This window comes from Condylura cristata, unplaced genomic scaffold, assembly GCF_000260355.1.
Source record: "Condylura cristata isolate star-nosed mole 26May11 unplaced genomic scaffold, ConCri1.0 scaffold00001, whole genome shotgun sequence".
NCBI lineage: Eukaryota > Metazoa > Chordata > Mammalia > Eulipotyphla > Talpidae > Condylura > Condylura cristata.
This window is the reverse complement of record NW_004567102.1, coordinates 11,364,875-11,377,306: the sequence shown is the minus strand read 5'-3', so window position 1 is coordinate 11,377,306 and position 12,432 is coordinate 11,364,875. Positions and strand designations below refer to the sequence as shown.

General features: G+C 33.0%; 1 protein-coding gene across 3 annotated transcripts in view; it reads left to right on the top strand.

Annotated features, from left to right (window-relative positions):
- Positions 1-12,432, top strand: part of SUPT3H (suppressor of Ty 3 homolog (S. cerevisiae)) — a 382,176-nt gene that overhangs the window by 186,327 nt on the left and 183,417 nt on the right. For 2 of the 3 annotated variants that reach the window (XM_012723795.1, XM_012723808.1), the window contains exon 3: positions 6,061-6,145. In XM_012723795.1, coding sequence (XP_012579249.1) covers positions 6,061-6,145 — 85 coding nt within the window. Of the gene's footprint in view, positions 1-6,060; positions 6,146-12,432 lie in introns of those variants that run through there. The other variant, XM_012723800.1, reaches the window with a different exon arrangement.

Genomic DNA, 12,432 nt, shown 5'->3' with positions numbered 1-12,432 from the left:
GGGTGGAGTGGGGAATGGGATAAAAAATGGGGGTGAGGGGGTGGGAGGGAAGAGCACGGGATTATGGTGATGGCACACGGGTGACTTGGTGATGTGAAATCCGCAGGGATTACCATTGAGATGAAAAAAATAATATACAAAATGATGTAAAAATAAACTGTTGAAAAAAAGTGAATTAGAACCTTAAGTATTAAGAAATAATTCACAAAATGGGGAAACCTGATAGAATAATAAAGGCATATGTGATAATATATATAAAAGAAAAAGATTATGGATACTTTGATGGTTGGTATGGTGTGGTAACACACATCTGAATAGGTGTGAGTTTATACCACTGAATCATATACAGTGGTGTAAACCAGTTTTTATTGATTTAAAAATGGGAAAATGGATTATCTCTATGACAAGGACAGTTATAGTGATACTGAGTTAACGAGGTCCTTAAGAAATTTAAGTGACCTAATTCGTTGAAGTATGCCAGGTACAGTAGTAAAGTGCTTAATAAATGTTTATTGTTCCAAGAAAATCAATATAGTCTAGATACAGGTAAAAACATACCTTTTCTGTGTGATGTATATATGTGTATATATATATATATATATATGTATGTATTGAAACCTATATATGTATGTATTGAAACGTATACATGTATATAATGTTGATAGAGAACAAATGCACCAAAATGTTAATTGCTGGTTCTAGGTGAAGGATGTATTCCTTACACTGTCATTCAAAATTTTCTGTTAATTTGCACTCTTTCCAAAAAAAAAAAAAGTCAGGGAGGTGAGGAATATGGGGTTTAAGCTGACAGGTTTGTGAAAACAGACTTTTTCAAACACTGTGAAAGCATAATGAGAGTGTCATTCACTACTTAAAATTTAAAACAAAACAAACAAACAAAAGAAAACCTGCATTTGAAGTAGAGAAAAATTTTTTTATAAAATTAACAAGTATGCTGACCAGACACCACCTCTCAGGTGATTTATGTAAAGTTTTCAGGCAATGTGGCTGTCAATGATTGGTGTTCTGGAGGTTGGTATGATCTGCAGAAGAGACACACACGGTGGGTGACCCAGCGTTGTAGCTTGGTGCACACTCAGGCACGTCTACCAACAAAGTTCTGTTCCTGATGTGACTTTCAGAAATGATGATACAGGTCCACCATAAAAATTTACTGAAGAGTAAAAAAGAAAACCAAGCAAATGTGGCTACTATTGCCATCATTATTGCCTCATTGTTTAAAACTGAAGAACTTGGAAGTACTAACACCTTGTACTACAGTCTTTTGGTATTCTCTAACACGTTCCTAAGTCTTATTGGAATTTGGTTGCTTATGTCAGTGTTTCCTAAATTCATTTTCAATGCTATATAGCTAAATAGGCTTAGAAAACTGATTATATACACAATAAATACATTGAAAACCTAAAGTTCCTTCCCTGCAAAACGTTTCAGAGTGTCTGCTATGATAACATGCATTGCAAATCTAAGGTAGAATAAAGTAACATGGCATACTCCAAAAGCATTTGATGGAAGAATATCTTTCCCCTGGCAGCATCAGTTTTGAAAGTGCTGATATAATCTGCCACTTTATTCCCTTTTCTAATGTTCTAAATATCTATAATGTACAAACTTCTCCCATTTCTAGGTGGCTGTCTCACAGTTCATAATTTTGTTGCTTAATATTGATGCTAGTGCCATAGGCAAATCCCTTAACTTTCTTAAATCTGATTCTCAAGCCATGAAATGTGCTTGTAAATTTGGTTGAAATTTGTGATTATAGTATATCTATATCTGATGTTGTTAAGGGGTGTTAAATTTCAAAAAAGTTAGTTAAATTCTCATGTTATTAGTGTTTGAGGGCTAAAGAAACTAAAATAACTACTTGAATTTATTACTTCTACGGAAGTCTTAACAATTATTTTGTTAAATAAAATAGTTGAACTCCATATTATTTTGTTGATCTTAATCATTGATGAATATGCATTTAATTTGTCTAGTTCGTTATAGTTTTTACACTTAACACTGCATTACAGAAAAGAAGTTCTACACTAAATAAAAGGTCTAACTTTTGCCTCTAATTTGTGTTCTTTCAGTGGTTATTCAACCTCTCTAACCTTTATTTTCCATCTTTTAAAAACAATATGAATAGAATAAATAAACCCTTTAGGACTTTCCGAAAATAACATCTAGTGATCATTGGATTTCCCACACATTGTCTTTCGTATTCCTCAAATAAATGGTACTAATGGTCATTTGCTTTATGTTCATATTCATTATTTTAAATATGGTGATACATACTGCTTAAGAATGTAGAGCATATTCCACAGCATATTCCAACTGAGATGGAAAAATGCACAAATGATGTAAAAATAAACTTATCAAAAAAAAAAAAAAGAATATAGGGCCTATGAAGGAATTATCCTATGAATTGTTACAGATTCATATAGATATTATACTATTTTAGTAAACATCATCAGACGTACATTTCCATGACTGATAATTGTAGATGAGCTTTCCTAGGAGTTGTTGGTTTGCACAGAAATTTTCTAAGATATTTTTCTCTTTTCCCTTTCTTAAAACCATTTCTCTCACATGCAAATATTAATAAATGTTCACTTTAATAGCTCACACTGTTTTCTTTCACCTCTCCCACACTTCCCATCTTCTCTTTTTTTTCTATCATCTTTTTAATATGCATATTATTTAGCAATTTATTACGTGTATTGTTTTCCAAATCATTTTCTCATTGGAATGTAAACTTTTTAAGTTTTGTTTCTTCACTGATGTATCCTTATCAACTAGAATCGTGCCTGACAGTAGGCACTCAATAAATATTTGATTGCGTGACTAATGCTTAGAAGTGATGTTTACTTTTTAAAAGTTTTACCTTTAATTTTATTTTCAACAAATACAAGTATTAATATTTCTCTGTACTTTTTCATGTTATATTATAATCCCTACATCACAAATGGCAATTTTATAATCTTACTTATATTTTCATCTATTTTATACTCTACAGAGTAGTAAAAATTCTCAAAGAACATTTAAATTATATATGAATGTATATCTTGGTAAAGGGAGTGATGAAGTAGATTTCAAAAATCATTCAATCAGTAAAAAAATGATCACTGCTAGAAAAACTTTGTCTTAGGTATTCATTTAATATTTTAACTAACCTATCACTTTGGCTTTCTTGGAGCCAATGTTGAACTCATTTGTCTCTTTGAAATATGGTTAGATAAAAATCATATAGTGACCAAGGTTAGAGGTATTAAAAAATGAGGAATAAGAACAATTTGCATGTGTTTATGTGTGATTGCCATAGATGACTGATCATGTAAGACATGATCACTTCTTTCCCCGTCTTTGGACAGTGGGTAAATCAACCTCAACAAATATTGGGAAAGAATGACGCAAAGGGCATGATGTCTGCGTTTGCGTGGGCTGTCTAGTTTTGGCTTAGCTGAGTAGAGTTTATGTTATGTTCTAGTCTGCTACTCACTTTTATTCCAGTTAGGAGAAATTCCTGGGCATTATAGTAACACCTAGCCTATAAAAGTATAATCAAATAAGTAGTTTGAAGGGAAAAAAGTAACTTTCTTTTGGGAGCAGAAAGTCACACTGGGCCTTCTTACACTAAGCAGTAGTCACAGTGTCCATTCCAAAGCAACTTCAATTACCTGTGGTAGAAAAATGTCCAAAAACACAGAAGTAATAAAAAAAAAATAACTAGTTCCCAAGACCACAGCAATTACTTAACCACAGTATTCAGAATAATTTAACCACATTAGAATCTGTAGCCAGTGGTAAGTACTGAAAGCAACTCAGCATCTAAGATGCACACAAGGCACTAAAGAAACATCTCCGCTTGTCCTTTTACGTTTGGTTCCTGAAAGCTCTATGAGCAGATCTGCACGCAGGCCCTGCGTTCGTCATGACTGGTCTAGCAGGCCAGGCTCTCTGTTGCAGAATTTAACCCACTTGGCTTCTTTTTCAGAATTCCCCTCCCCCAGACTTATTGAAGTTTAATCAACAAATAAAATTGAAGACATTCAAAGTTTATAATGTGATGACTTGTTATAAATATTGACTCTTTACATAATTTCTTTAACACTTTCTACTCTGTTCTTAATTAGTATTTGAATATTTGAAGATAAATGTTGTAAACTCAAAAATGGACTCTCTTAAATATACTAAAGTAGAATAAAATAAAATCTTGTTGTAATAGCCCATAGTGCAAACACTAATCTTTTTTTCTTTTTAATTTCTTAACAAGGTGGTGGAATATTTCTTGGAAACTATTTTCACATACAGATCAGGAATAAATTGTAGCCTTATCACACTCTTCCTCCAATGGTTTTTTTCATTAATTTATTCAGTCACCCATTGAAAAACTTTTATTTCTTTTTAAGTTCATTGGTTATTACTCAACTTATACAATTAAGTAAGATTTTTCCTTAAGAGTTTTCTTAAAATATTATTTTCTTTTAATTCTGGAAGACAGGTTTTTTTTTTTTTTAAGGATTTAAAACTTAAAGCCTTGTTCCTAAAGATTTATGGCTGTTTATATAGGCCAAAATCAAATATCTGAAAAGGCTTCTTTAATATCTAATCCTGTCACCTCCTCATTGTTGAGGAACTGAGGTACCCAGAAAAATTACACTACCCAAGATAGTGTGAAAGTGGGAATTAGATCCAGGTCGCCTAATGCCAGTTAGATTTCCTGTCATCATAATTTAAAGCCAGATATATGGGAATTTTTGAGTATTATTGTGATGTTCTTAGTTGGGTATTAGCCATGTGAATCTTATTCTTGTGGACTCACATCTGTGGTCTCACATTCAGCTAGGTGCTTTTTCTTGTCTTGAGTTCCCAACTTTATGTCATGGAAAAGGGTTATTTCTAAACAAAGCAGTAAATTCCTCAGGTGCTATTTATTTCTCTGCTTCAAACCTTAGAGGTAGTAAGTGTAGTTGAAAGTAAATAAGCAAGTTTATTTTTTTTTCATTTATATTAAAAGGAAATTGTTTTTTGGTCTTACCTTATTTTGAGAATGTGTATTATGACCTTTTAGTGTTAATTAGTAATAATTACTTGATTAATAATAATTAGAATAACTGATTTGAGTATAATTTGAAAATTTGTTTATTTCCAGGAAGACTGGTACAGTTGGTATGCTAATAACTATATACATAGTTACATACATGTAAATGACATATATATATGTAAATCAGAGCAAAGAAGTTTTCTCATGTCCATAAATAAGTTCTTTAAAAATTACCTTTTGAAAATTACTTTTTATGTTTAGATCCTTTGAAGTGTGTCTTTGCTTATTTTTTGTACTAAAGTTATGTACTAGTAGTATGTATATTTAACTTAAAATGAGATAGATAGATATATGCATATATTTCTTAGAAATCCTAAACTTTTTTCTCATCTTGTCTGTATTATTTTCTCTCTTATCCACTGGTAGTTAAAGCATGTCTTAAATACTAATTTTTAATCTATTATTGTGCTTTTCCTTTTGGGTTATAGGTTCACACTCTTTTGATGTTATTTTCAAGTGTTCTTTACTAAAAGGGATTCTCTGCCTATCAGTCCACTTTGTATAAGTTGAGAAGGTGACTTTTTAAGACCAGTTCTGTGTAATCCATTCTTCATAATGAATAAGCAGCTTTCATTTTATTTATATTAAATACCTTTTTAATTTCCCATATGATTAGTATTCTCTACTATGTTGATATTTTGAATATGGGATCATGATTTTCAGGTTAATGTGACGTGGTTGTTAACATTTTACACTTTAAGCTAGCAACTAACTTATGAGATGACTATACAATTACGTGTAACAGGTAACACAGCAGTTTTCTTTGACAGTACAGTTTGTGTAGACAGATGCCATACTTTGTCCAAAGAAAATTGCACATTCAGTATGTTATCTAAGTGATCAATTTGTAGTTTATTGAACAGAATATCATAATAAATATTTTTTTTTTTTTACTTTTTGCCTTTCTTAATTTTATATTGTTTAATATCGGTGTTTTTTTGTTTTTTTTGCAGGTTTTCTTTAGGCGATGCTAGGCGTCCTCTTCATGAAACAGCAGTTTTGGTAGAAGATGTGGTACATACTCAGTTAGTTAATCTGGTAAGAACATATATAAACTCTTTTGATGTTTCTTATCTGCATTCTGATTATAATGGGGTTGCAGCTCACACTTTTTTTTTTTAAAAGATTGTTGTATTTATATTTGGAGTTCTTTCTGTCAGTGTTACTGAAATGAAATAACATGTAAACAAAATTTCACTAGTTTAAATATGTAATTCAGTGAACTTCAGTGTTCAAGTAATACCTGAATATTGTTGGGTGACTACCTGTGTAATCATGAAATAGAATGTTTCTATTGAACATTTCTATTGCCCCCCCCGCCCTGTTATCAGTGATTTTATGGTGACCTTTGACCTTCTTCTAACCCTAATAAGATTTCTATCACTGTAACGTTATTGTTTTTTCAGAACTTTTTAAAAAACTCTTGTATTTTAAATGTTATACTTCAGGAAGTTTGTATAAGAATTCCTAGATACCCTTTAGCTTCCTCTGTTAGTATTCTCTAACCATTTTGCAGTTATCAAAATCAGGAATCACGATTCTACAATACTATTAATAAACTTTTCACTTGACAGTATTTTTCTGACTCCATATTCTATGACCTTCTCTCCTTTGTCTCTGTAGCTCCATGTATCCTCTCCTTGTCTTGGACCTTTGGAAACTTTACTATTATGTTTCTTGTTGTAGTTTTCTCCCATTGTGGTGGTTTGCTTTCTTATAGCTTCTTATATGTCTATTTTCATTTCTTTCTTCATGCTTCAGAAGTTCTCTTCAATTATCTCCTTGAATAGGAGTTTCTTGAAGCTCCTGAAGGAGTTGTCTCTCCTCACTTTCTGGGATTCCTATAGCTCTTATATTTCCTTTCTTCATGGTGTCAGATAGTTTTTGAAGTGTTTCTTCATTATTTTTCCTTTGAACTTCTCTTTCTTTTTTATTGTTATTTTTATGCCTATTTTCAAGAGTACCAATTTATTTTTCCATTTCTTCTATTCTGTTTTCATGGTTTTTTTTCCCCAAAATTTCTGAGCTCCTCCACTAATTCTGGTTATCTTCCAGTTCTTGCATTTTCTTCCTTAGCCTTTTCTTTTAGCTCTTTGTTTTCAATATGACCTTTTGAGTTCTTTAATTGCTAGATGGAGATAATCCCTCCATGTCCATATTATTGGGTTCTGGAGGTTGACTTTCTTTCTGTGGTATATTGTTCCCAGAAGGCCTGCTTGATTATTTATAGCCCTCTTTCTTCCCATTGTTAGCCTTCAGCTTTGCTCTGTTTGTAGTGCCCCTGTACTGCTGGTGCTGGTGTGCATGACTTTTATTTTCTCTTGCTGAAGCATGCATGTGTCTGCCTAGTGTCTGAGTCACTGTGGTTGGGTACACATACATGCAGACACTCTTCTCTTATGTTAGGTGTTGTTTTCAGCTGTGATTTGCTCCAGGAGCCCATGATTTTCTGGTTTCCAATATGTAGGATGGGATCCAACTCCTCAGCCTGTGGTAGTCGATAATCTTGTGAGGAGCACTGCACCTCCAGATACACGCTGAGGCCAAGTTCACTAGGAGGTGCCTGCAGGCTGGATGGGATGTATTTTTCTGTTGAATTCCTTGCTCTCTTTCGGCTTGTCTCAGAAGAATACTGAGATTTAAAGAGAATAAGGAAGGGGAGGAGATTGAGGCAAATATATCGAAATGTAAAAGGAATGAAGGTGAGAGAAGAAAGAAGGGGCAGCTAGAAAAGGGGAAGAGAAAGGAGGAGGAAAAGAAGGGAATGTAACAAACAGAAGAGAAAATAGCAATGGCAGTGTTAAAGGAGAGAAAGAAGAAAAATAGAAGAATCAGAAAACAGAAATAGGAAAAGCAGAAAGGAACAGCAACCAACCAACTGACCAATAAACAAACAAATGGGGAAAGAATTGCTTTTCAGGACTCTGATGGCTCCCAGTGAGATAGTTGTTGCTGTTTTAGTCTTGTCTGCTGGGGAGCACCACAGGGCTCCCCAATATGTTCCCAGGGCTAGCTAGCTCCTTTGTAGGTGTTGAGGGAGGATGGGGGGGGGGAGCACACAAAATTGAATTGCAGCCATCGGTGTGGAAAGATTAGCACTCTTTCTGGACTTGTATGGTAGCTGGGTGAGTGATGGGGCACCTGAGGCCTCTTTCCTCCAGTGTAGGATGATGAGCCCTACAAGGCTCCCTCTGGTGTCTTTCCAGTTAAATGGTCCTGCTGGCCTCCAGAAGGGGGAAAGGGAGGAAGCACCATAACAAAGGGGTGACCAGCATTGTGTGCTTGCATAGAGACCCCATTTGCCCAACTATAACTGCTAGAGCAGTGATGTCTCAGGATTCTTTGGGTATCTGTTCTCCAAAATTTTTCTCATTTTCTGCTTGCCAACATAGGGCAACTTTGTGTGTACCAGGTAAGAAAAGGGTTCTGATGAATTTCTCCCTTCCCTTACCCTGTTATTCCAATTTTTCTATATGTTTGGGTCAGTCACCAGAGTCACCCACTTTGTCCAGTGCATCCAGGGCCTTTAGGAACTCACCGATATTTCTCCCTATCATTTGTTTTTATGAGCCAACTTGATACTGGTGTCTCTTTGTGATTTTAATAACTTTTGTAGACATTTTATTTTAATGTGAGATGCAAAAACTCCAGGGCTGGAGCAGGAAGCCTGGTAATAGTTCTTTGTAAACTAATTTTTTTTTCATCAATATGTAAGCATTATTTTTCCCTGTATCTTTCATTGTATGGTTTTAATTATATGTGTGTTGTACTATTTGTTAGCACTTCATAAATCTCTTAGAGACTTTACATATTTCTTCAAACATTTTCCCCTGTATCTTGGCTTAGATTATGCCTAGGATTTATCTTTATGTTAACTGATTCTTCTGTAATCTTTAATATATTTGTTCATGGATTTTACTTCTCATTTTTGTCATAGTATTTTCCACTATATTATTTGAAAATACATCCTTTTTGATTACTATATGCTTTTTTGAATTAATGATAAATGTTAAAATTTTCAAAATAGATTTGGATCAATATTGAATAATGATAATTATAATAGCATAAATGAGAAATAGCTATGTCTTTACTGTTAATGAGAGAGAGCCTCTTCTTATACTCTTTGCTTCTCTCTCCTTACCCATATAATTGTTTTCATATTTGCTTGTAAGGCAGATCCTATCCATATCCTACAAAAGTGTAAAGTTCAGTGACAGACCATGCCAAGGGGAGAGCTTTTTTTTCTCTTTGTCATGTCCAGGCATGTCAAAGTGAGCTCTTCAGAGGCTAGGGGAAATCATAGAAAAATTGTTAAACAAAGAAAAGTTTTTTCTTAGCATTGACTATTATGCAGCTATTACAAATTGTATTTGTTTATACATGACATTTCTATTTTTTAGTATACTAGTAAGATACTATTAAGACCAGTTTTATTTTTTTATTCTTCTTCCTTCAAGTATATATTTACATCAAATATATTTGATATATAATGCTGTGGAATTCTGATATATGAGATGATTTTATAATTTTTATATTGTGAAATTATAAGTAACACATCATTTACTGTATTTATGCTTGTAAATTTTCTGCTTTTCCTTTTGTTTTTGATTTCTAATTCCATACTACAGGTGTTTTAAAAGAATGTACTTGATATGCTGTACATCTACACACTGGGCTTGTTTCCTGGTAGGTTCCTCTGCCAGCTGCCAGTAGGACTGAGAGGTACTAGAGTCAAGTTTTAGGACCCTCAGAATCTACAGATGGAGCAAGTTTAGCAGACTTATATCCACAGGTTTTCAGATCACAACTCTGAGTGTTAGAACCTGTTCATAGGCTACTTCAGGGTCCACTGGGGAAGAGCTCTGTGTCACCATTTCCCAAAGCATGGGTGGGTGTGACTCCTCCTAGGCTCTCTGTGCTATGCTGCTGATGACAGGTGGTAGGACTCAGGGAAACAATACTGTAACCTAGTCATTGGGAGTACAGAGCTGTTTCTGGGTCTCTGTGCCTGTTACTATATTGAATTTATCAGCTATCTGGTATAGAATTGTGTTTTCAAAACAACTCTTAGTTATGGATTCCACTGAAAGTTTGTAATCTCTTTGTTGAATCCCAAAGCACATAAAAGGGATTTTTGTTCAAGGATGACAGTTTAATTATTTTTGCTGAGAGTGAATACAAGTGTGGGATGTCTTATTCAGCCATCTTCCTAATGTTACTTCCTTCCTTTAGTTCTTTGAATTTTATTTATAATAATTTGTTTGGTCTTTTGTCTTCTAAATTCAATATTTGACCATGTTGAAATGTTTTTCTTATTACCTCTTTTTACTCACTTATCTTTTAATTTCTTAGCATGTCTAGTAATTTTTGTTTTAAATGTGGCTATTATAGATAACATACTATTGTGATTCTTCTGAAGATTTTTTTTCTTATGTATTTGATAGAAATGGAAGCTCTGCTTTTTTCTGAAGCAGCTCACATCTTCTGAGTTCTTTCAAGTTCCTGCCACAGGTTTTTTTGACTTGTCCTCTACTATGCCTTCCATTAGCTGTACATTTTGGTGTCTGTCAGAATTTAAGCTAGTCAAAGGAGAGGAAAATAGTAGGAATATTTTAAATGTTAATACTTTATTAGAAAATAATAACTTTTAAAATTACTAGGTTTTTTTTTTTTTTAATTTGAAATGTATTGTTTTAGTTGTTCAGATATCTGGGTTTTATAACCACTACCACCATAGTCAAGACTCAGAACAGTCCCATCAGTTCCCCCAGATTTTGCCATCTATATTCGAACATTCCCTGCCCCAACTTTATTTCTCGTTGAGGCCACAATTCTTTGGAGCATTTCCAGCAGGTTTGTCTTGTAGCTTTTGTTATATATCAGATAGACAGACCAGATTCACTTAATTTTTGTACTCAGGGTAAGAGTTACTAGTGCCAAATAGAAATCATAAAATTTACCATCAGATGTTTGTATTTTGAGTTATGATTTCCTTTTCAAGTCTGTCTGCTAGTATTTATTCATCAGAGTTCTCAGACATATATTTCATATATTCTATTTAAGGTTTTTAATTGCAGCCACAAAGAGAAGCAGTGTGGGGTATGCTTACACCATCTTGGCTGGTTAGATACTTGATTTTATTATTTCTAACTTGCTGGATTGCCTAAATCAGTAAATCCATTTATTAAATTTTTATTGACATACAATTAATATAACAACATTATATTAGTTTCAACTCTCCAGCATAATTATTTGGTATTTGTATATATGCAAAGTAATCACCACAATAATGAATCCATTTACTGACTTGGTTGTTCTTTCCTCTATCTCCCCTCTTTACATCATAATCATGATGCATTTTAATCATACCTATTTCACAGTGTTGACTAAAAATTTCTGTTTCTGATATTGACATAAAGTAAAAATATATTACTTCCAAGTAGAAATTAATTTGCAAGTAGTTTATTAATTTCAGATTTAACCCTCAATTAAAAATGTACTGTCTTATTTGGTTATCACTGGTGGTACTCCCCTTTATATTTTTGAATTTATGCATGTTTTTCTTTAACCTGTTCATGAGAGACCTCTTTTGATAGTTTTTAAAATTATTTTTATTTGTAGTTTGAAATCACTATGTTATGCTGTTGCTTATGGTATCTGGTTGCAACTCAAACATGCATTGTGCTGTTATGTGTAGATAAGACTTTAAGAGTTGCTGTTCAGAAAGCTGTGTTCTCAAAGCGCAATATATTTTCAGATCCAGTAGTCACTGTATTTTAAAATAGTTATATATTTACTACATATATACTAATAAATATTTTCTAATATATATTTGTTTTGATGGGAAAATTCCTGTGAGACTAAACCTTTAGCCCTACAATTGAAACCCCTATGTAAGTGACTCTGGAGTGTCCATTCCATATGAAAGTTATGTTTTAAAAAATACCTGAAAAAATTGCAACAAAGGTCATCATTTAGTTTCTAGAGTGCTATATACTGTTTCAGAATTTTCTCTGCTTTAGTATATATTTAAGCATTCTTTATTTCATTTATTCATTTTACTTATTCATTCATTAACTCTTTATTGAGTGATAGCAATGTAGTTCTAGTGACACAGGGGTGAAAAAGAAATTATTTTTGTCTTTGAGGAATTTACAATTTAATAATGAGTATAAACACTGAGAAATTAATTTTAAAACATGATAACTGGTAATGCTGTTAAGCATGGGGATGGGATGTTTTAACAAAAGGTATTCACCCAACCTGGAATTCACCTTGAGCACTTTTATAAAAACATATATATTTTTTTTCTCTCTTTTTTTTTT